Source organism: Raphanus sativus, chromosome 5, assembly GCF_000801105.2.
Source record: "Raphanus sativus cultivar WK10039 chromosome 5, ASM80110v3, whole genome shotgun sequence".
Taxonomy (NCBI): Eukaryota; Viridiplantae; Streptophyta; class Magnoliopsida; order Brassicales; family Brassicaceae; genus Raphanus; species Raphanus sativus.
Window position 1 is genome coordinate 2,309,273 of NC_079515.1, and position 24,390 is coordinate 2,333,662.

The window sequence follows — 24,390 nt, forward strand, 5'->3', positions numbered from 1 at the left end:
TATTGAATTTTTATTTTATTTTTATATTGTTTTTATTTAGAAGAAAAACCCTTCTGCAACTGAAAAATCTGAATTTAAGAGATTTAAACAGTTTAAAGCGATTTATAGCGTTTTGTATAATTATTAATAAACACTAATAACCACCACAAAATCTGCAGTTTGTATCATGCCTAGTGCTAATGTCACATAACATTACTTACCTCAATAACACCTAACATGTTTTAGAGTCTGTATCCAAATGAATCAAAGCAGATACATTGCATCATCAACAATGTGGAAACAATAACCAATCAAAATATACAGAAAAAATCCAAAGTTTTTATGGAATGAATCCTGGTCAAGAATCTTCATGGAAAAAAAAATGGTAACAAATTTTGGGAATTAATATAGGCCTTACTCGGTCCAACAAGAGCCTATCCCATTTACTATCAATCCCAAGAGCGGGAACTTTCCAAAACCCTATCCCTCACGTGGCGCGTAAACCCGATACGATGAAGCAACGTTTGGTACAATCGTAGCCGTTGGATTGAATGGTTATAAAGTAACTCCTGGAAAAACATTTTACCCCTATCGTTTTCATTGCTGTGTGCTTTGCTTGCTTTTACCCTAACCCTCGATCTCAAAAAGGCGAAACCGATTCGATTCCCATGGCGAAGCTCTCGAATCGCGACGACGCTTACTCTTCCGAGGAGGACGAAGAGCACGTCGAGAACAACGTGGAAGACGAGGAGGAGCTCGAGGCCGTCGCTCGGTCTTCTGATTCCGAAGATGAGGCTGTTCCCGAGGAATCTCCCGTCTCCGACGAGGAGATCGTCCCGATGGAGGATGATTACGAGGTAAGCGTAAACCAAAATTCAATTGAGCTGTCGATTAATGATTAATTCGCTCTCACTCACTGTGTTGATGTTTTGTGTGTGTGTGTGTAGGAGGAAGAAGACGATGAGAAGGTTGAGATCAGCAAACGTGAGAAAGCTAGGCTTAGGGAGATGCAGAAGGTGAAGAAGCAAAAGCTTCAGGAGATGCTTGACTCTCAGAATGCTTCCATCGATGCGGATATGGTGCGTTTTTTGGTGTGAATTTGTCTTTTATGATTCTTAGTGGTTTTTAAGGAATTGAGGAATCTGATTTTGTTTTGACATGGATTTAGAACAATAAGGGGAAAGGGAGGCTGAAGTTTCTTCTGCAGCAGACTGAGCTTTTTGCGCATTTCGCTAAAGGTGATGCATCTTCTTCTTCTCAGAAGAAGACGAAAGGAAGGTGTGTTGGATGCCGTTGATTCAGTTAGATATAGGTTTCTTCACTGTTTTGGTACGAAAATAGGGAATTAATGAGCATAGCCCTGACTTTTTTCTGTGTCTAACTGTTTTACCTTAAGGGGTCGTCATGCTTCCAAAGTAACCGAAGAGGAGGAAGATGAAGAGTATTTAAAGGAAGAAGAGGGTGGCTTAGCTGCATCTGGGAACACGAGGTTGCTCACACAGCCGTCTTGTAAGTACCTGTGTTTTATTCTTTGGTCTAGAAGTTTTGCATATTGATATCATTTGTCTGAGAGCAAAAACTGCAATGTAATTGATATCTCTTTCCATTTCTGTAACATATGACTATTGTTGTGACCTCACAGCTACTAGGTTTAAGTAGTACAGCGTAAAGTTTAATGGGAAAGTTTATGATTCATTTTTTTCTTCTCAACTTACAGGTATTCAAGGGAAGTTAAGAGATTACCAATTAGCTGGTTTAAACTGGCTTATCCGTCTGTATGAGAATGGCATAAATGGGATTCTTGCTGATGAAATGGTAAACAATAGTTCCCCCAAGGGCCCAACCAATACAACCTCTCTACTTTTTATGATGCTAATCATGATACTAATTTTTTTCCTGTGGTATAGGGTTTGGGGAAGACACTTCAAACGATTTCTTTGCTGGCCTACCTTCATGAATACAGAGGAATAAATGGACCTCATATGGTAGTTGCTCCAAAATCAACCCTTGGTAACTGGATGAACGAAATTCGCCGGTTTTGTCCTGTCTTACGTGCTGTGAAATTCCTTGGTAATCCTGAGGAAAGGGTAAGCAACTAACTGCATGCCATTTTAGAGTTCATGTAAATGTTTAAACCTTCGATTCTGAGAAGTCTGCTAATAATGCAGAGACATATTCGCGAGGACCTGCTAGTTGCTGGGAAATTTGATGTATGCGTCACAAGCTTTGAGATGGCCATCAAAGAGAAGACAGCACTGCGTCGCTTTAGCTGGCGTTATATTATCATCGATGAAGCGCATAGAATCAAGAATGAAAATTCACTCCTTTCGAAAACCATGAGACTTTTTAGCACCAACTATCGGCTTCTTATCACGGGAACCCCCCTTCAGGTGTTTGCTCTGCCTTATTCTTGAATATTTGTATACTGGTGTCTTCTTGCGAATTTGTTTCTGATTGTATGAAACACCCTTTCTTGTACGAGTGTGTTTGTACTCTTTTCTTTTTTTTTTCCTTCTACCTCATGTTTTCTTCGTATATGCAGAATAATCTCCATGAACTGTGGGCTCTTTTGAATTTTCTTCTGCCTGAGGTCTTCAGTTCAGCAGAGACTTTTGATGAATGGTTTCAAATTTCTGGTGAGAATGACCAGCAGGAAGTTGTCCAACAACTTCACAAGGTATGTGTGCATTTATTGCTTCTATTGAGTTTACCACGTCTTAATTGTTAGACTAATCACTTTCTGTATCTTCTTAGGTCCTTCGACCATTTCTTCTACGGAGACTTAAGTCAGATGTTGAGAAAGGTTTGCCTCCAAAGAAGGAGACGATACTTAAAGTTGGCATGTCTCAGATGCAAAAACAATACTACAAGGCCTTACTGCAGAAGGATCTTGAAGCGGTTAATGCTGGTGGAGAACGCAAACGTCTGCTGAACATTGCAATGCAACTGCGTAAATGCTGTAATCATCCTTATCTCTTCCAGGGTGCAGAGCCTGGTCCGCCATATACCACAGGAGATCACCTTATAACAAATGCTGGTAAGACTATCATTCGTACTAAATTGATCAGATGCATGTGTAAATGTTTATTGAAGCATCTTAATACTATTGTTTTTCAGGTAAGATGGTCCTTTTGGATAAATTGCTTCCTAAGTTGAAGGAACGTGATTCGAGGGTACTGATATTTTCTCAGGTAAACGCTAACACAGAATAGATGTAGATAATTTTTTCTTACGGTTCATCTTCTCTGTTTGAAGCCTGATCATTCTTCCTTTTTTCACTCGTATGTCAGATGACAAGGCTTTTGGATATTCTTGAGGATTATCTAATGTATCGTGGCTACCTATATTGCCGTATTGATGGAAATACTGGTGGTGATGACCGAGACGCCTCCATAGAAGCCTACAACAAGCCAGGCAGCGAGAAATTTGTTTTCTTGTTATCTACTAGAGCAGGAGGGCTTGGTATCAATCTTGCTACTGCAGATGTTGTAATTCTTTATGATAGTGACTGGTAAGTCTCCTGTCATGTCCACTGTAGTTCGTGAGTATTCTCTTCACTTTTGAGTTTTGATGTATCTGGCGGATTTTGGCAGGAATCCTCAAGTCGACTTGCAAGCTCAGGATCGTGCCCATAGGATTGGTCAAAAGAAAGAAGTTCAAGTGTTTCGATTCTGCACCGAGGTTGATATTCTCCCCCTTTCATGTCACGGAAGAACAGACTATAAGAGTTCGAATTAATTGTGTATTACTTGTTGACAGTCTGCTATTGAAGAGAAAGTGATTGAGAGAGCTTACAAGAAGTTGGCGCTTGATGCTCTGGTTATTCAACAAGGAAGATTGGCAGAGCAGAAGAGTAAGTTTCTTAAGAGGAGTGCCAAATGCATTGGTTCATCTTTTGACAATTTTTTTTTATTGTTACTATATGCAGCTGTCAATAAGGATGAGTTGCTTCAAATGGTAAGATATGGTGCGGAAATGGTGTTCAGTTCTAAAGATAGCACCATCACAGACGAGGATATTGATAGAATCATTGCGAAAGGAGAAGAGGCAACAGCTGAACTTGATGCGAAAATGAAGAAATTCACGGAAGATGCTATACAGTTTAAAATGGATGACAGTAAGGGTGTCATAGACCTTTTTCCTGTTCATTCGTGTTAATAGTATATAGGAAGATTCATTGATAATCAATCATCTGATTTGTCACAGGTGCTGACTTCTATGATTTTGATGATGACAATAAGGTATGTCTTGTATATCTCTTTTCATAGTCTATGCTTTCATGTCATACCCTAGTTATGACTTATGATCTACGTCACCGAATTCAAATTTACTTGTATTTTCTAATTATGTATTGTAGGATGAGAACAAGCTTGATTTTAAAAAGATTGTGAGCGACAACTGGAATGATCCACCGAAGCGGGAGAGAAAGCGCAAGTAAATATTCTTTTGCCTATTCATTGTTCAGTTCTAATTTTCCTGTCTACATAAATTTTATTTAACTTTAAAAATCCCTTTTGCTTTATCTACTGCATCATCAGTTACTCTGAAGCTGAATACTTTAAGCAAACATTGCGTCAAGGTGCTCCATCTAAACCTAAAGAGCCTAGAATTCCGCGAATGCCCCAATTGTAAGTACCTTAATAAACGTTACTCTGCATATGTGAACTGCCTTGATAGTATTTTTCTGCCTAGAAACCTAATATATTGTGCATCCTGCAGGCACGATTTCCAGTTCTTCAACATTCAGAGATTGACCGAGTTGTATGAAAAGGAAGTACGCTATCTCATGGTAAGGCTCTTTAACATAATGAAACTTAAACATATTGAAGTCTCTTCTGTTCCATGCTTAAGAGTGAGTTAACGACTAGTAAAATGAATTTGCTTCTGGTTTCAGCAAACACATCAGAAGAATCAGTTGAAAGACACAGTTGATGAAGAAGAACCAGAAGGTCTAGATTACTTTCTCATTTTTGCCCACTTTGCTAACATTCTTTTCCAGCGAATTTATCACTGATTGAGAATTTTTCTGTTACCAGGTGGAGATCCCTTAACTGCTGAAGAAGTAGAAGAAAAGGAGGCTTTACTGGAGGAGGTAAAGTGAAAACGTTTGTTAAATATGTGTCTTAGACAATTGATTCGTTGGTTTTTATTGAATTGTTTTGTAAATGTTAATCTCCAGGGTTTCTCAACATGGAACAGAAGAGACTTCAATAGTTTCCTAAGGGCTTGTGAGAAGTACGGCCGCAACGACATCAAAAGCATTGCCTCTGAGATGGAAGGTAAAACAGAGGAAGAAGTTGAAAGATATGCACAAGTCTTCAAAGAGCGATACAAGGAGCTGAACGGTATGTAACACAACACCTTCTGATGCTAAGTAAATCAATTCTTACCTCAAGAAAGAGCTTACGCCCCCGTTTCCCCTCTATATTTGTAGATTACGATAGAATCATTAAGAACATTGAGAGGGGAGAGGCAAGAATCTCTAGGAAAGATGAAATCATGAAAGCCTTAGGGAAGAAACTGGATCGTTACAGAAACCCTTGGCTGGAAATGAAGATTCAGTATGGTCAGAACAAAGGGAAGCTGTACAATGAAGAGTGCGACCGTTTCATGGTCAGTGTGTTTTTCATCATCGTTTGCTTTTTCACTTTTTTTTTGTTTCACTAATCTTATCATGAAGTTTGATTGTTGTGAAAACAGATCTGCATGATCCACAAACTTGGGTATGGGAACTGGGATGAGCTAAAGGCAGCATACAGGACATCGCCTTTGTTTAGGTTTGACTGGTTTGTGAAATCCCGCACGAGTCAGGAACTTGCAAGAAGATGCGACACTCTGATCCGACTGATTGAAAAGGAGAACCAAGAGTTTGATGAGAGAGAGAGGCAAGCCCGTAAAGAGAAGAAGCTCGCAAAGGTAAAACAATGCTGCCAGCTTATATAGTTACTTTCATTTCTTTTGATTCGATTTTTTTCCTTGAATGCTTATGCTTTCTGTTATTTTTTTTTAATCTTTGTTAGAGTGCAACACCATCAAAGCGACCTTTAGGAGGACAACCAAGTGAGAGTCCTTCATCTTTGAAGAAGCGAAAGCATCTTAGATGATCATCTATCGTAGCCCTTTGGACTCATTATCCAAGAATAACAGTTTGCTTAACTTTTGTTGTTAAACATAATTAAACTTAAACATAGTAGGTGAATTTTATTCTGGTTTGATGAATGTTGTCCTGGTTAGACTTGAAGTTAAGTTTATATGTATAACATTATTTGCATATGTTTCTTTTTCTTTTTGTTCAACATTTGCGTTGTCTAGAAGATACATAGGGGAAGTGAACGTGAATCCTAGATTCGTTTCCGTTTCTTGCTTCGTTGGTGGACTACTGGAGTTGCTCCTCCAGATTCAAGAAACATAAAGGACGAATGTCTTGTGAATAAGGCCATTTATTAAGTAGTAAACATTGTTCAAGACAGAGAGATGGCCGTATGAGAGAAACGTATTATATATTGACAAGTGGTAAATGACAGAAGCTTTGGTTTGGTCTCTCTCTGCTTCCCATCAAATCTCAGACCCCAAAAATAATCTTCTTTTTCTCTTTCCTTAATGTTGTTTTAGTTCATTAATCTTTTCCTTTACTTAACTTGAAGAAGTCTTAGCTTCTACGCTGCCACTGACGCTAGCTGAGTCACCACTAGTCTCCGCTGGCTCTTGACTGCTTAGCCCACTGACCATAGGAGCCGAAGCTGCAGCAGTCACAGCCTGTGTGGTGGTTGGTACATCGCTCGAGCTTACTGGAGCTGATGCGCCGCTGAGTGATGATGATCCGATTGGGTATGGAGCCACTGGCATATCCGTTAGCGAAGAAGCAGACGGGCTGTAGCTAAGCGAAGAGCTCATCGAGTGATCGAACTTACACGCTGGCCCAAACTTGCAGATTCCGTGCTGTGCAAAGTGAGTGCATTGTGCCACGCCCTATACATTCAAAAACATTATACCATATGGAGTTTTGTGTGTTCATAGAAGAAAAAGGTTAAAAAAAGACTTACTGGACGAAGTGGAAGGCCAATGGAGCTGAAGAGAACACCGGTTTTAGGTTGAACAGCATCTAGAGGATGATGGTATCTGCATAAAGATCCGAATTTACAGTCTCCGGTTCTCATAAAGTATTGACACTCAGGTTGATCAGGTCGCTGAGGAAACGACTCTTCTTTTGAGGTAGTCAAGGAAGTCCCACCAGGTTGGTACGTTCCTCCTGTGTAAGCAGTCCCTGAAGGAGATAACGGCGCCATTCCATAAACAGAGCTCGGTCCAATAGACGGTTGTGTTCCAGGCGAAGGCATTGCAGTTAAAGAAGCCTAATAAAAAAATAAAAATAATCAAACGATCCATTTAGCAAACAAAAGGTAGCAAATGAACAAATACCTGGTAAGGACTCCAACCAGGGTATGTAACCATTCCTGGAGGCAGAACCATTGGTGGGCCGTATGGGCTTGGAAGATACGAACCCGGTAGAAGAGAAGGCCTTGCCAAAACTAAACCATATTGTTGAGAGGGCTGAGACTGAAGCGTTGGATAAATAGTGTGTAGCTGAGGTTGCGGCTGCTGCTGCTGCTGCTGCTGAGGCACTGGATGGTTGAATCTACATGTCAAACCAAATTTACACTGACCGGTTCTCAGGTAGTAAGAACACTCTTTCTCTCCCTGTAATCGGTTTAAGAGGAGCTTTAATACACAAATGTGTGGGTAATGATCAATAAATAAACCGATTTGAGAGAGTATTAATAGAACGCAAACCGGGCGTAATGGATATCCCAAATAACTTAGCGTGACAGGCGCAACGGAACCACCTCCTCCTTGCCTTGGATGATGATACTTGCAAGTAGCACCGAACTTGCACGTTCCCGTTCTCATAAAATGCTAAGCAACAAAAAAAAGAAACAAATCTAAAGTTTGCAGCTTTCTTTAACAAAACAGAACTGCATTGCTCAAAATCCGGTTAGGATTTACAAAACCTGACAAACCGGTTGTCCCATCCTCTCCGGTAAAGCTCCATCTCCTCCTCCTCTCACACCTCCTCCAATAACCTAATCAAGAGAGCTTACAAAAACTCAATTCAACGATCTGAATTCAATAAAAAAAATTGGGGAAAAAAACTTGAATTTACCGCTCCACGATCTCGCGGGTGATTAAACCGACATCTCGACCCGTACCCGCAAGCACCGGTTCGCAAGTAATAAATGCAATCGGCCTCATCGGGTCTCTCCGGGTACGATTCTACTCCACCTCGCCACATCGAAGCTACAACAAGAACACACATTTCAAAACAAGATCTTTTGATCTCAATACGCGATTCGCAGATTAAGACCGATAAATCAAAGACATTTTTTTTTACCTTGGACTCCGGTTTGGCCTCCATGAGTTGTGGTGGTCCATTCAAGAGATGGATCCGATCGCGACCCTTCTTCACCGGAGCGACCGTACCGCTCCATTTTCTACACGAGGGAGGGGGACACAAATCCCTCGCACAGACACACGAAAAGACGAATCCTTTTGTTTTGCTTTTGTCTGAATGTCGAGAGCTCCGATCGAAGAAGAGTGTTGTTGTTGGAAAAAATAGAAATAAACACAGATCGTGGTTTTGCTTCCACACCACTCTCTCTACCTTCAAAGCTACAACAGTTTTTTTGAAACTAAAAAAGAAAATTATTTTATATAATTTTCGGAGGCTTCGATTCTTTTTTTTTTTGTAATAAAAAGTTTTTCTTTTATTTTTTTTTCTCTTTCTTTTTGGAAGGTGATGTGGGAGGTTTTGATCTTTCTTTATGCGTGCTCGCTTTTTTCGTGGGTGTTTTGCGGAAAAAATGCCTATTTCAACATGAACTTTACGCGTCGTGCCTATTCCTTCACGAACTTTGTAGCAGTGCGTATTTCACACTGAACTAAACAAATATTTTTAAATACTATATGAACTTTATGCGTCGTGTCTATTCCTTCACGAACTTTATAGTAGCGCGTATTTCACATTGAACTAAACAAAAATAAAAAAAATACTGTATAGACTCTCAAAATATTACTTATTTCAATATTGAACGTTAAATGTGTTAGTCATCCGTTAATTTATCAAAACGTCATTTTGAATAAATTTTGTGAAATTAAAAATCAAAATAAAATATAGACTCTTAAAATTGTGCTTATATATATTGACTGTCAAATGTAATAGTCATCCTTTAATTTACCAAAAACCTCTCAAATTGTACTTATATATTGACTGTCAAAGGTGTTAGTCATGTTTTAATTTATCAAAAGATTTTATTTTGGATAAATTCTATGAATCCATCAATTTGTAATTTTTTATTTTTTTTATAAAATCTATCAAAAATAACGTTATTTTGATAAATTAACGTATGACTAACACTTTTGATTTCTTAAACAGAAAAATACTAACACTTTTGACGGTTAATGTACATATATATATATGACTACACCTTTGATTTGCTGACAAAAAAAAGACGAACACCTTTGACGCTCAAAATCGTGATTATATATATACACCGTCAAAGATGTTAGTCTTTCTTTGTCAGTAAGTGAAAGGTGTTAGTCAAGTCATACATTAATTTATTAAAACAACGTCATTTTGGATAATTTTTTTGTAAAATAAAAAAATTAAAAAACGACGGACAATTTCATAGAATTTATCCAAAATAGTCTTTTGATAAAATCAATGATGACTATTACTTTTGACAATCAATATATATAAGCACAATTTTGAGAGTGTATTTTATTTTTAATTTTTAATTTTTAATTTCACAAATTGATACAAAATGACGTTGTTTTGATACATTAACGGATGACTAACACATTTAACACTCAATATTGAAATAAGTACGATTTTGAGAGTCTATGTAGTATTTTTTTATTTTGGTTTTGTTCAATGTGAAATACGCACTACTATAAAGTTCGTGAAGGAATAGACACGACGCTTAAAGTTCATATATTATTTAAAAAAATTTGTTTAGTTCAGTGTGGAATACGCACTACTACAAAGGTCGTGAAGGAATAGGCACGACGCGTAAAGTTCATATTGAAATAGGCACTTTTTCCGTGTTTTGCCGGTGGTGGTTAATGTACGCGCCAGACATATTATCAGTGCCGACTCCTATTTGTTTTATTTATTTATTTATTTATTTTTTCCATAAATATATTTTGTGAAGTGTAACACTTTAGTATACAATTACAAAGATTAAATCAGGTATAATACCTTTTTTTCTTAATCACTAGGCTGTCATATTGGGTAGTACTTTAGACCTATTCTATTTGTTGTTAATTTGTACTTTCAAATAAAAGAAAGCAACTTTGGCTAGATTTTAGCATTGATATAAAACACAGTACTAGATTTATTTGTAGAAAATTTTTGTATGGCTAAATTTGATTCCAGTTTAGTTAAAGTGGTTTATTCTATAAATTACGAGAAACTGGCAACTTTCTTTTATTACTCGTGGTTGTCTACAGTTACTGTTTGTAGTAAACAATGTTAAAATGTTATTTCAACAGGCGCGTGAATAATTTTGTTTATTTCAACAATGACACTACTAAAGACTTGGCATCACTTTAACAAGTCAAATTGGTTTGGTTGCGAAATGACCAATCTAACGGCAACGAAAAGCATCAAGCTGATGAGAAAACGGTCCAGATCTACTCTAAAGTCACTATCCATTGAATTGCTGACGAACGAACCCGAGGGCTCCTCCTTGGCTTGACATTGAGTGTAGTTGGTAAAGAAGCCCATTCTCTTCATAAAGTTCCAAATTAGTTTTCTTTTTTTTTTTTTGGTTAAAAATGATTTATTTCTCCAGTCAGTGAGAGTTTTTTTTTTCTTTTTTGTAAAAATTTACTCTCAGTGAGAGTTAATCCGAACAACGACAACCAGGTAGAATCAAATTTGGTTCTTTTAGTTATAACTTGAACTAAAAAGATAAAAAACCTGCATTTTTAGTATCAAATTTTCTTTCTAGTATGAAGTGGATCTAGGGTTTTTCTTTCAATAGTTGTCTAACTTCCTAGATAGTTTTTAAAAGAAAAAGAAATATTCTTAGATAGTACACTTGTTATATATTTGTATGCTTTTTAAAGAAGCTTTACAAGGTCTATAATACATTTACCGATTCCACTAATGGAAATTAATTTGGATGTGTTGCATATTTGAAATAATAATAAAATGTTCAAGATCTAACACACCAAAAAGACATTTCATATTAAATACGAATCTCAAAAGTATTTATAGTTGAGACGAAATTTGAGATTCCTTGTCACCTCATCACAAGAAATAAAACTTTTCCGAATTTAAAAGCTGAAAGGTGAAAGTTACTCAACCTAATAAGCAGTAAAAGCATTTGCAAATGAAGTTTTGAGCTATAAAAATATGTTAGTAATATTTGTATGAAAATAAATAAATAAAAATGTTGTCTGACTTGGCAAGGAATGAGCCACATGTGACCAGCTTTTGGAGATTGTGTTATTCCCAAAGGATCTTTTGGACCATAACATCCCTCCTTTCTCCATCTACCAAATGTCGGTGAGCCAATTTACATTTTTTTTAATATTAAATTCCGGTACACACAATTCCTTTTTTTTGGTCAACTCCGGTACACACAATTTCTAATTTTAAAATTTAGTACTAATTTTAATATTGGGCGGAGTAAGGCACTATGACATCGTTGTCTTATTCGTTGCATGACGTTTTGATTATAATTTCTCAGAAAAAATAGGAGCGTTCTTTCATACTTAATGTTCTCTTTCAGTAGATCTTTTATGGCTGTAATAATTATTCGAAAATGGAATTAAACCGTCCTCATAGATTACAATACTTCTTGCTTTTCTTTGTTCAACTTCAACACATTGGGTTATAAACTGGATTTATTAACAACTAAAAGATTAGGCCTTTTTCAAAAAAAGAAGAAAAAAAACAAATAAAAGATTTCATAAACTAGTTAATTTACTACAACACTTATTGGTTTCTTTTCAAAGTGGAATCTTTATCCACACCACAGGTTATCTGTTTCTTCCAAAAACTTTTACCGACAGGAATACTGAATACACAAAAACATTGACTCATAAAGATTGTAGAATCATTTTGTGGGGGAACAACAAAAAGAAAGAGATATCATATGTATAAACTTTATTCTTTTTGTTTTTATTGTTTTATTTTACATATTGTGAAGAAGTTTGAGAGTTTTGTTTCCCATCCTGATCAGATGATACCTTATAGAAATATTTTAAAAGGTCCAAGGAACAAGTCTACAACACATATAATTATTCTGAAAGTGTTATTCCTTATCCAGACAGCACCAAAGATGATAGATACCTCAATATCTTTGCATGCTTCGACGTGTCGAATTGTTCTGAAGTCCCTGAAACACAAATAGTCTTACTACCTCAAGCTTATGCATTGATTCCTTCTTATCAATATCATAAGGACATCTCATAAAACCAACGTACAAACATGCTCCAGTACCATATTAACTAGCAGCAAATATCCCTACGTATGTAAAAATCTTTCACTTTCAGGAATAACATGAATATACTAAAAAAATTATATATACTAGGGAAACAACATGCTGAAATAGTAGACTGAAACTAATTTCAGATAAAAGAATTAAGTGTTCTTGCTCCTTAAGAAAATCTAGCAAATCTACTCTGAAACTAAGAAGAGTCCAATAGAGCATGTACATAGACGCAAAATGTTTTCTTGTATGGAAAAATCAAGAATGAACAGCGGAAATGTATCTGAGAATCATGAATGAACAGCATTTTAAACCACTAAGAATATCTTTGCGTTTGACAAAAAGAAGATTATGATCAAAGAAGCCCATTAAGGTACTTCAAAAAATATTGTTTGTGTAATTCCCAAATTCGCTTTATATAAAAGGCACACTCGTTTTCTACTCACAAGGCCCAATCAGGTCCAACTACCGAAGAAAGATGTAAATAAAAAAAGCTATATTATTATTGACAAAAGGATAGACACAAACACTATTCGAAGAAGTTTGCGGTTCAACTTAAAACATCGCATAGCACATAATCCAAGTCGTATGGAACACGTATAACGCACCAACATTGAAATGTCTGACGCCTCATTTGCCATATTATCTCCCTGATCTTACGTGCTTGCACGAAACTATATATGTTCCCCATTCTGAGAGGGAAGGACAAAGGGTTTCGTGTGAATCATATCATCACTTTATTTTCATTATTGACTTGTGTGCAACTGCAGCATGATTTACAAAGTCGAATTGTTTTTAGCTTTTCTGTACAAAGGTTAGCTTATTAACAACAACAATAGCTAACATTCATTTATTGATCACAAACATAGGAATCAAATGGATGATTCAGAATGAGCTTTTCAAATATTAAGCAACGAATGATCTTTCTGGTTAGCCGAATGTTTTCTCGGTGCTGTAAGTCATGTACAAGAAACCATCTCCTTCCTTGAAAGTATTGTACAAAGAATCCATGCAACTAGCTGCAAAATCAAGAGAGGACTGAATTATTTATTAACGGACTGTTTTATTAGAAAGTGATTTATCATCGATGCTGCGCATGCTTACCCGTTTGAGGAAGTGTGTTCTGTACAAAAACAAAGAGAGATTTAGATGGATCTAAATGTAGCCTGTCGCTTAGCATGTGAATGAAATGTCCAATAGTCATGTCTCGTGGGACCAAGTATCTGAATACATCAAAATGTGATCATTGATCAATTAGTATATGTATATATTCACTTTGTTTCAACAGCTAAATGGATGTACGAAACTTACTTGTTCTTCTCCATGTCAGGGAGGTCTGCGTTTGAATATTTCTCAATGATCACCTGTGATTGATGAATATATAAGTACAAAAAAAAACATGAAAAACAAATCTTCAAGGCACAATTAGAGTCACAAAAGACTTGGATTAAGAAAGATCAAGGTTGACTCAATCAGTAGATCATGTAGTTATAGATGATCCAAATATCATCAGTTCTATTTTATTCGAATTAATAATTAATTGCAAATTTTCTTAGTTATATAAGCCAAAAAAACAATCACATGATTGCTTGCAATCTTTTGTTTTATTTGATTGCAACCACCAAAAAAGAACAAAAGAGCTAGTCCCTAAGAATTGACCAGAGTGAATCACCGATCATAGAAACAAAACCGAAGTAATGATCAATCATTCAAACTCTAAGGAGATCCACAACAGCACGGCAACTCAGACCGAACCACGAAACGATAAACTAGGCATATAACTTAGTTACCGGAACTCTATCTGGATATTTTGCAGTGATGTTCCTCGACTCTTTCAATCGCTCATCTGCACCGCCCCACAATCACAACCGATCAAGATTTAAAAAAAAAGAGTATGATTAATCAATAAAAAAAGAGATTAACGGGAACAAACCAGCGGAGAATTGTTCCTTGAAAGACTTGACAACAGTCCCCATTGTAGATTTCCGGCGAATGATTCCGACAGAAGTTGTTTTTTTTTTCCTTCTTACAGAACAGAAGATTGTCTTCAACTTTTCTTTTGGTGCTTCGTTTGATTGTTTGACAAGAAAACAAAAAGAAGAGATTTTAGACATATTTATAGAATAGACAAGCAGTTACTGGGCTTAGTTACTGGGCTTTTTGGGCCTCATATATAATTTTACGGCCCATAGAGAAAACACGCAAGAGAATGATTCCTTTGATCAAAAAAAAAAAAATTCAAACATTACAAAAACAAGAAAAGCTTTATACACATAGCTGCAAGAACAATCCAAGTGTATTGCAAACTCTCTTTATTTATCTCTACTTGTCAGAGATTCACAGAACTCCAATCATCCAGGGAGATTCTCCTCCTCTTTCGTAGCTGCAGCATGATGATCCATAACCTTTTGCCTCTCTTGTTCCAAGTAATAGATCTTATCATTCATACCTTCCTTCTCATAAGCCTCCACCATGATCTCAAACGTTCTTGAATCACGCACACATTCCCTCTCCTTCATCCTCGTGTACACTCTCTCCATCTCTATCAGATCATCCGCTTTGGCGCAAGCCGATATAACCGCATTGTAAAAAGAAGTGTTCTCCGGTATCTCAAACTTCGCAGCTAACTGGACACTACTTATCACCTTATGGAAAAGACCAGCGTTGGCATATCCGTTAATGAGGCAGCAAAACGTCTTCGTGTCTGCTTTCATACCTTCGCTACGCATCTGATCAAACGTATACTCCATGTTCTTCGCATCACCGACATCCGCAAAGGCCTCGATGATGTTGTTGTAAGTCGACGTCGTCCACGGAAACTCCAGCTTTCTCATGTACTCCATCACGGATGACATCTTATCATACATCCTCTTCTTCCCATAAGCACCGATCAAGATATTGAAACTCCGAGTCTCCGGCTCGATCCCGAAGTTCCTGAACTTCTCGTACCAGCTCTCCATCATGTCAATCTTACCCATGTTCCCAAACACGCTAAGGATGATGTTCATCGTCCACACATCGGGCTTACACTCAGTACTCACCAGCATATCAGACAGAACTTTCTCCATCTGATCAAACCTTCCAACCCTCCCGTACCCGCTCAAAACTATGTTCTGAGTCACAGTATTCGGAGTGATCAAACGCTCGTCCATCTCTCTATACAAAGACTCAACCAAGTCGAACAGAGACGCGTCCACACAGACTTTGAGCAGAGTGCTGTAAGTGTAAACATCAGGTTGACACTGAGGCAAGCTTTTCATCCGTTCAAGAACTGAGAAAGCCTCGTCTATAAGATTACTCCTACAATAAGCACCGAGTAGAGCAGTGTAGAGCTCAGCAGTTGGTTCAAGTCCTTCTTCAAGCATTTCGTCGAACACCTTCTGTGCACGATTAGGCTGTCCAGATTTCCCCAAAAGAACGAGAAGCTTCATGTAAGTCCCTTCCTTTGGTTGATAAAAGGGCTGCTCCCTCAACATCTCAAACACCTAAAAACACCCAATTGAATCAAATCATCGTTCACTCGAAAAAGATTCAAACTTTACAAAGATGATGAATCACCTCGAGAGCTTTTAGCCACTGCTTTTTGGCGATGAGATCGGATAAGGTCTCGGTTACGGTGTTAACCCACCCGTTGGCTTTGCTCCTCCTGTCGAGCTTCTTCTTCACGTTCTTCATCGGGGCTCTTCTAGTGTTAGCAGGCTCCGTGATTCCGGGAAACTCTCCTTCCTTCCAGAGCCTCTTCTTCGTGGCGGCGCCTCCAGGAGATGATTTAGAAGCGGCGAGAACGCATCGCACGAGGGTTGTTTCTCTCTGGTGGAATCTGCGTTTTTCTCCGGGGATTCGAGATGAACATAGCGAAGAAGAAAACGTGAGAGACATTGACGCCATCGTCTTCTTCCCCTCTCACTCCTCTCTCTCTCTCTCACTCTGTTTCGGATAATTCTCGTCGAATACTCGTTTCGGTTGGATATGGTCAAATCCGGTTACGCGGTTCAGCTTCAAAGACTCAAATCGATATGTACCGTATTTAAGAAGGACATTCAAACCGGTAGAACCGGTGCATGATCGAGAAACTTAAATAACTTACCTCATAATAATGAAGAGTAGATTCTGACCGCAATACTGTATTTGTTTTAACATATGTAAACTAGATTACGACTTTTTTTTTTTACTTATTAGTAGCTGTTTTCAAGGGTTTGGTAGATAACATGACCAATCCAACTCGTAAATTAAATAATTCATAGAATGTTTTAGTACATTTTTCTTTGAGAATGTTTTAGTACATTCTTAGTAGGTCTAGTGGTGAACTATAGGTAATAGGTGTGTAACTTTTTTACACCTAGATCAGTCGATAGACTGATTCCCTTGAATTATGTGACAACATCAGTTTTACAAGATCTTATCGCACGAATGGTCCAAAAAACCATACTAAAAGTAACCATGCATGATCATATTTCAAACTACATTCTATTCTATATTTGAATTAATGTATTCTAAACTATCTTTCATTCATGGTATATAAAAATCATTCTAATCCTCTATATATTAAAAGAGAATCATTTAAAAAGACGTAGCTTCAATTTTGTATTAATTAAAAAGAGACCCTATCCTATGTGGTATTCAATTAAGTACTCAACTAATCCTATGTGGCAGCATAATATTCAATTGAAAAACTGGTTGGTCCAATTTCGATTTTCATTTAATTGCTAGAAACATTAACTACCAACTATAGGATTTTAACTAAAGCAAAGTATTATAATGTGGTCGTCATTTTCAGAACATTGTGTACGAAAATAAAGACACCTACATCAGAAACCAAAGGTTCAACACAAAAAAAAACATCATTGTAAAATTATCATCATGACTAAGATCTAGGACGTGAGTGATGATAGAGAAGACACTGTAGTAACTATGCTACTCAAGTTTCAGTTAATCTTCTTGATTTTCGCATATCAACTTCATTGACAAAATTGTATAACGTGTTCTGTGACTCGGTTTTACCATAACGTGGAATGAAACATCACAAAAGCCTTTACTTCTACACAAAATAATTGTATATAAAGTGATACAGTTACATTAGTCTTGAGTTCCATGTGTTTCAAAAAGTACTCCTTTTGTGGTTAACCGGTTCATATCACGATTTAATTCAATTTTTTATTTTTTCCGGTTCTCTTCAAAGGAAAGCTGTACCGTGTGAAAACGAATTTATATATAACACTATGGTTGTTCTGTCTTTGTGGCCAAGGCATTGTCTTTCATATTATTTTGTAATTAACACATGTATTTACCAATGGAAACTCATCGTAGCTTGAGACTTCGTGGTGAAGGCTACTAATTAATTCTAAGGAACTAATGGAAACTAAATAATAAAGTGTATATGTACGGGGTATCAATTCGATAAGTTGTGGCAAAGGCTATTGAATATTTCTTACCATGCTTCCGATGAACATATTTCGGCAGTTATATCACAAGCTGTTTTAAGAATATTTGTTAAATCTACAATATATTTTGTAAACCCTATAATTCGTTATATCTATATATACACTATTATAAGTCTGACGATTTCCCAAGCAATTCTATCTACAACTCTTTACTACGTGAAATGGCTGTTATGAATTCATCTCTGATTTAAAACCTTTCAAATCGATGTGGAAGATTAAATTGGAAGTAATAAGGCTTTGGAAGCATATTCTTGCTGGTGAAGGAAAAATGGAGATGGCTCACTAATGCTAAAGTAAGATTTTCAATTAGGCACGGTTTGTATATACTTTATATTTATCGAGAAAGTCATTAACGTTTGTGTTATCTTTGCTTATACAGGGGGACAGGATTCATGCAACAGTGATAAAAGATTTGGGTTTTCACTTATGCACTACGTCTGAGCAAAACTATTTCTCATACTGCTTGGTTAATATGTTTTATTACGCAGGTATAATATGTATAACATATTCTCAGTCGGTGTTACAGTAGATCCTACTGTAATTTGAAATCGAGACATATCAAAGAGTACAATCTGAAAGAAAAAAAAGAGTAAAATCTGTATAAAAAGAGACAAATAATCGAATTACAGATAGTTGGATTATAATTTTACTTTTGTTTCTTCTTTACTTCTTTTGTCTTCTATGTTGGCTTGACAGGAAAGAAAGAAAACCAATATTTGATTTTTTTTTTTTTGAAACTGGCTTCACCAATATTTGATTTTCTTTATCTATTTTTCCAGAACCATGATGAACTTAGCTCAGATCGAGGACTCAAGATTATCTGAAACGTCAAATAAATTGATCTGAAAATTAAAAAATTAAATATGTTGCAAAGAACGTCGAAAATAGTTTATATGATACATCTATATATCAATAAAGAATAGCATAAAAGAGAGGAGATATACCTAAACAGATCTGTTAATCGGAGGACAAAATAAGGGTTTTGAGAGAAAATGAAGATTGTAACACATGGTTGTTGATAAGAGGAAAAATTGCCAAAGCTTTTTTTCCCAGTATATTGTTTACTCCGTAGATCTTTTGTCAACCATAACGCAGACGATCGTTTACTGACTCAAGTAGGCATGGGTTTTTTGGAATAAAAAACACAATAAATAGACAAGTATTGTATATGGGTTTCTTTTTGAAACAAAGTATGTATATGAATTTTCTATTCTTTTGTATATGTTTAATTTGGAAAATTAAATATGTTTTCTCTCTATTTTTTATGTTTCAGGTCAATTAAGAATCCTGACCATATTAATTTCAAAAATTAATAGTTTGGTAAATTAATACTGTTTAATTGTGAGAAAAATATTTCGAGAGTAATTAAATTTACTACTATGTTTGTATATGTTTAGTTGGTCCACAAGTAGCCCATCTTATATATTAAAATAAAATAGTTGGATAACAAAATTGACTCATTAGTTGTATACTTTCATTATATAATGATTTTGGATAAACTATTTTATTTTATGAATGATTGTACATAATTATCCGAAACAAAGATGTCAAAAAAACTATCCGAAACAAAGTACAATAAAATTAATAAACTTAAACAGTTTCATTACAATAAATAAATAGTAATTTTACCGGACGCGGATCTCTATCTAGACCAATTTCTAAGATAGAGATACACATCGATTCCAAAGTCTGAATGAATCTCCAGTTGATTGAATCTTATAACCTTAATCTCTTTTCCAATATCAAACCGATGATGGAGGTGTTCTAAAAAAAAGGTCTATCTCCTTAGGTCCATCATCTATTTGTTATTGTTTTGGTCCCATTTGCTTAAAAAATGGTTTGGTCCAGCTTATTGTATACTAACTAACTAAATACACGTATAGATGTCAAAAAAATACGGTCCAAATAATATATATAATTTATCAAATGCTATATGTTTCAAATATGTATCATATAAACTCACCCTGCGCAAAAGCGCAGGTCTTATCCTAGTTTATTAATATTTAGTTTACTAAAATTTCATATACTTCCTAGATTATTGGAATTAACATTATAAAATCTACATTATCTAGAAAAACGGAGATAACAGATGTTCGAAACTCTTTGACTATCATCTTATTTTAGTGCTCAATGAAACTATACACTAAAAACATATTTTCATATTTTTGAATTTTTTCCAAAATTCGTGGGTTAATCCCTTCTAAAATAATGAATTTTCTGTAAATGCTCTATATACTGAAATTTATACTTTTCACTTTTGTTTAAAAATTTCAAACCACATTCGAAATTTGAATTAATGTTATTCTAAACTATCTTTCATTGTATATATGAATCATTCTAATTTTTTAATATTTAGTTTGGTAAAATTTCATATACTACCTAGAATAATGGAATTAACATTATAAAATCTTATTTATCTAGAGAAACGGAGACAACAAATGTTCTAAACTTCTTTGACCATCATCTTATGTCAGTGCTCGATGAAACTATACACTAAAACCATATTTTCATATTTTTGATTTTTTTTTTCAAAATTTGTGGGTTAACCCCTTCTAAAATAATGAATTTTCTAAAAATGCTCTATATACTGAAGTTTATAATCTTCAATTTTGTTTTAAAAATTTCAAATCACATTTTACATTTGAATTAGTTTATTCTAAAGTCTCTTTCATAGTATATAGGAATCATTATGCTTTTTAATATTTCGTTTACTAAAATATTATATACTGCTTAGATTAGTAGATTTAGCATTATAAAATCTTCATTAATTAGATGAACGGAGAAAACAAAGATTCTAAACCTCTTTGACCATCATATTATGTCAGTTCTCTAATAAACAATACACTAAAACCAGATTTTCATATTTTTGAAAATTTTGCAAAATCCGTGGTTAACCTTTTTAAAATAATTAGTTTTCGATAAATCCTCTATATACTGAATTTTTTACTCTTCACTTATGTTTTAAAAATTTCAAACCGCATTCTACATTTGAATTAATGTATTCTAAAGTCTATTTCATGGTATATAGGAATCATTCTATTTTTTTAATATTTCGTTTACTAAAATTTCATGTACTGCCTAGATTAGTGGAATTACCATTATAAAATATTCATTATCTAGAGAAACAGAGAAAACAAATGTTCTAAACCTCTTTTACCATCATCTTATGCCAGTTCTCGATGAAACTCTATACTAAAACCAGATTTTTCATATTTTTGAATTTTTTTCAAAATCCATGGGTTAACCCCTTTTACAATATTGAGTTTTCGGTAAATGCTCTATATACTGAAGTTTATACTCTTCAATTTAGATTAAAAATTTCAAACTACTTCTACATTTGAATTATTGTATTCTAAACTATCTTTCATGGTATATAGGAATCATTCTAATTTTTTAATATTTAGTTGACTAAAATTTCATATACTGCATAGATTAGTGGAATTACCATTATAAAATCTTCATTATCTAGAGAAAAAGAGACAACACAAGTTCTAAACTCTTTGAACATCATCTTATATTAGTGCTCGGTGAAAGTATACACTAAAACTAGATTTTCATATTTTTGAAATTTTTTCAAAATCCGTGGGTTAACCACATTTTACATTAAAATTTATGTATTCTAAACTATCTTTCATGATATATAGGAATCATTCTAGTTTTTTAACATTTAGTTGACTAAAATTTCATATACTGCCTAAATTAGTGGAATTAACATTATAAAATCTTCATTATCTAGAGAAACGGAGACAACATAGGTTCTAAACTCTTTGAACATCATCTTATATTAGTGCTCGATAAAAGTATAAACTAAAAACAGATTTTCATATTTTTGAATTTTATTCCAAAATCCGTGGGTTAACCCCCCCTTTTAAAATAATGAGTTTTCGGTAAATGCTCTTTATACTGAAGTTTATACTCTTCCTTTTGTTTAGAAATTTCAAACCACATTCTACATTTTAATTAATGTACTCTAAAGTATCTTTCATGGTATATATGAATTATTCTAATTTTTTAATATTTAGTTTACTAAAATTTCATATACTGCATAGATTAGTGGAATTAACATTATAAAATCTACATTATCTAGAGAAATGGAGACAATAGAGATTCTAAACTCTTTGACCATCATCTTATGTTAGTGCTCGATGAAACTATACACTAAAATCAGTTTTTCATATTTTTGAAAATTTTCCAAAATCCGTGGGTTAACCCCTTCTAAAATAATGAGTTTACCGTAAATGCTCTATATACTGAAGTTTATACTCTCACATTCGACATTTGAATTAATGTATTCTAAACTATCTTTCATGGTATATAGGAATCATTCTATTTTTTAATATTTAATTTGGTAAAATTTCATATACTGCTTAGAATAGTGGAATTACCATTATAAAATCTTTATTATCTAGAGAAATGGAGACAACAAAGGTTCTAAACCTCTTTGAACATCATCTTATGTCAGTGCTCTATGAAACTATACACTAAAACCAGATTTTCATATTTTTGATTTTTTTTCAAAATTCGTGGGTTAACCCCTTTTAAAATAATTAGTTTTCAGTAAATCCTCTATATACTGAAGTTTATACTCTTCACTTTTGTTTTAAAAATTTCAAACCACATTCTAAATTTGAATTAATGTATTCTAAAGTCAATTTCATGCTATATAGGAATCATTCTAATTTTGAATATTTCGTTTACTAAATCTTCATATACTGCCTAGATTAGTGGATTTAGCATTATAAAATTTTCATTAACTAGAGAAAAAGAGAAAACATAGGTTCTAAACTCTTTGACCATCATCTTATGTTAGTGCTCGACAAAAATATACACTAAAACCAGATTTTCATATTTTTAAAAAATTTCCAAAATCCGTGGGTTAATCCCTTCTAAAATAATGAGTTTTCGGTAAATGCTCTATATACTGAAATTTATACTCTTCACTTTAGTTTTTAAAAATAAATATATATACATATCCAAACTATTATTTTATGTTTTAAAAACATTTAGAAAATATTAACTTTAGTTTCTATATTTTTATTTTAATAGCTAATATATTATTATATAATAAAACTATTTCATTTATTAACCCGCGGTTCACCCGCGGTCGATCCAATGACCCAGTGACCCGGTAAGTCGTCCGGTTCAGTGTCCGGGTCAGTTTTCAAAACATTGCAAATTTTTAAAATTTTATTTTTTTTTCAAAAATCCGTGGGTTAACTAACCCCTTCAAAAATATTGAATTTTCGTTAAATGCTCTATATACTGAAGTTTATACTCTTCACTTTAGTTTAAAAATTTCAAACCGCATTCTACATTTGAATTAATGTATTCTAAAATATCTTTCATGGTATATAGGAATCAACATATTTTTTTAATATTTAGTTTACTAAAATTTCATATACTGCCTAGATTAATGGAATTAGCATTATAAAATCTTCATTATTTAGAGAAACGGAGACAACAGAGGTTCTAAACTCTTTGACCATCATCGTATGTGAGTGCTCGATGAAACTATACACTAAAACAAAATTTTGAAATTTTTGAAATTTTTTCAAAATCCGTGGGTTAACCCCTTCAAAAATATTGAATTTTCGGTAAATGCTCTATATACTAAAGTTTATACTCTTCACTTTAATTTAAAATTTTCAAACCACATTCTACATTTGAATTAATTTATTCTAAACTATCTTTCATGGTATATAGGAATCAATATAATTTTTTAATATTTGGTTTACTAAAATTTCATATACTGCCTAGATTAGTGGAATTAGCATTATAAAATATTCATTATCTAGAGAAACGGAGACAACAGAGGTTCTAAACTCTTTGAAAATCATCTTATGTCAGTGCTCGATGAAACTATACACTAAAACCAAATTTTGAAATTTTTTCAAAATCCGTTGGATAACCCCTTCAAAAATATTGAGTTTTCGGTAAATGCTATATATACTGAAGTTTATACTCTTCACTTTAGTTTAAAATTTTAAAACCACAGTCTACATTTGAAATAATGTATTCTAAACTATCTTTCATGTTATATAGGAATCATTCTAATTTTTAAATATTTAGTTTACTAAAATTTCATATACTGCTTAGATTAGTGGCATTAGCATTATAAAATATTCATTATCTAGAGAACTGGAGACAACAGAGGTTCTAAACTCTTTGACAATCATCTTATGTCTGTGCTCGATGAAACTATACACTAGAACCAAATTTTAAATTTTTGAAATTTCTTCAAAATCCGTGGGTTAACCCCTTCAAAAATATTGAGTTTTCGGTAAATGCTCTATATACTGAAGTTTATACTCTTCACATTAGTTTAAAATTTCAGACCACATTCTACATTTGAATTAATGTATTATAAACTATCTTTCATTGTATATAGGAATCATTTTAATTTTTTAATATTTAGTTTACTAAAATATCATATACTGCCTAGATTTTTGGAATTAGCATTATAAAATCTTCAT

At 34.3% G+C, this 24,390-nt stretch overlaps 4 protein-coding genes across 4 annotated transcripts; 1 reads left to right on the plus strand and 3 right to left on the minus strand.

Annotated features, from left to right (window-relative positions):
* Positions 1–567: 567 nt before the first annotated feature.
* On the plus strand, positions 568–6,277 carry LOC108861071 (ISWI chromatin-remodeling complex ATPase CHR11). The gene is made up of 24 exons (XM_018634894.2): positions 568–836; positions 927–1,058; positions 1,148–1,257; positions 1,376–1,488; positions 1,697–1,794; positions 1,887–2,066; positions 2,148–2,369; positions 2,522–2,656; positions 2,734–3,016; positions 3,097–3,170; positions 3,270–3,490; positions 3,573–3,660; positions 3,739–3,832; positions 3,908–4,096; positions 4,186–4,220; positions 4,337–4,413; positions 4,518–4,607; positions 4,699–4,768; positions 4,874–4,928; positions 5,016–5,071; positions 5,159–5,324; positions 5,414–5,592; positions 5,680–5,895; positions 6,000–6,277. The coding sequence occupies exons 1-24, from the start codon at positions 648–650 to the stop codon at positions 6,081–6,083; spliced, it is 3,156 nt and encodes a 1,051-aa protein (XP_018490396.2). The 5' UTR covers positions 568–647; the 3' UTR covers positions 6,084–6,277.
* Positions 6,278–6,399: 122 nt separating this feature from the next.
* On the minus strand, positions 6,400–8,776 carry LOC108861073 (zinc finger CCCH domain-containing protein 34). Its single transcript, XM_018634896.2, has 7 exons — positions 8,369–8,776; positions 8,141–8,274; positions 7,989–8,060; positions 7,771–7,893; positions 7,399–7,677; positions 7,023–7,331; positions 6,400–6,948 (listed from the first exon to the last, which is right to left on the minus strand). The coding sequence occupies exons 1-7, from the start codon at positions 8,463–8,465 to the stop codon at positions 6,613–6,615; spliced, it is 1,350 nt and encodes a 449-aa protein (XP_018490398.2). The 5' UTR covers positions 8,466–8,776; the 3' UTR covers positions 6,400–6,612.
* Positions 8,777–13,201: 4,425 nt separating this feature from the next.
* LOC108863552 (autophagy-related protein 8h-like) lies at positions 13,202–14,590 on the minus strand. Its single transcript, XM_018638015.2, has 5 exons — positions 14,410–14,590; positions 14,267–14,322; positions 13,788–13,840; positions 13,581–13,699; positions 13,202–13,495 (listed from the first exon to the last, which is right to left on the minus strand). Exons 1-5 carry the CDS (start codon positions 14,588–14,590, stop codon positions 13,407–13,409), a joined length of 498 nt encoding a protein of 165 aa, XP_018493517.2. The 3' UTR covers positions 13,202–13,406.
* Positions 14,591–14,679: 89 nt separating this feature from the next.
* On the minus strand, positions 14,680–16,410 carry LOC108863551 (pentatricopeptide repeat-containing protein At3g06430, chloroplastic). The gene is made up of 2 exons (XM_018638014.2): positions 16,035–16,410; positions 14,680–15,961 (listed from the first exon to the last, which is right to left on the minus strand). The coding sequence occupies exons 1-2, from the start codon at positions 16,362–16,364 to the stop codon at positions 14,828–14,830; spliced, it is 1,464 nt and encodes a 487-aa protein (XP_018493516.2). The 5' UTR covers positions 16,365–16,410; the 3' UTR covers positions 14,680–14,827.
* Positions 16,411–24,390: the final 7,980 nt, after the last annotated feature.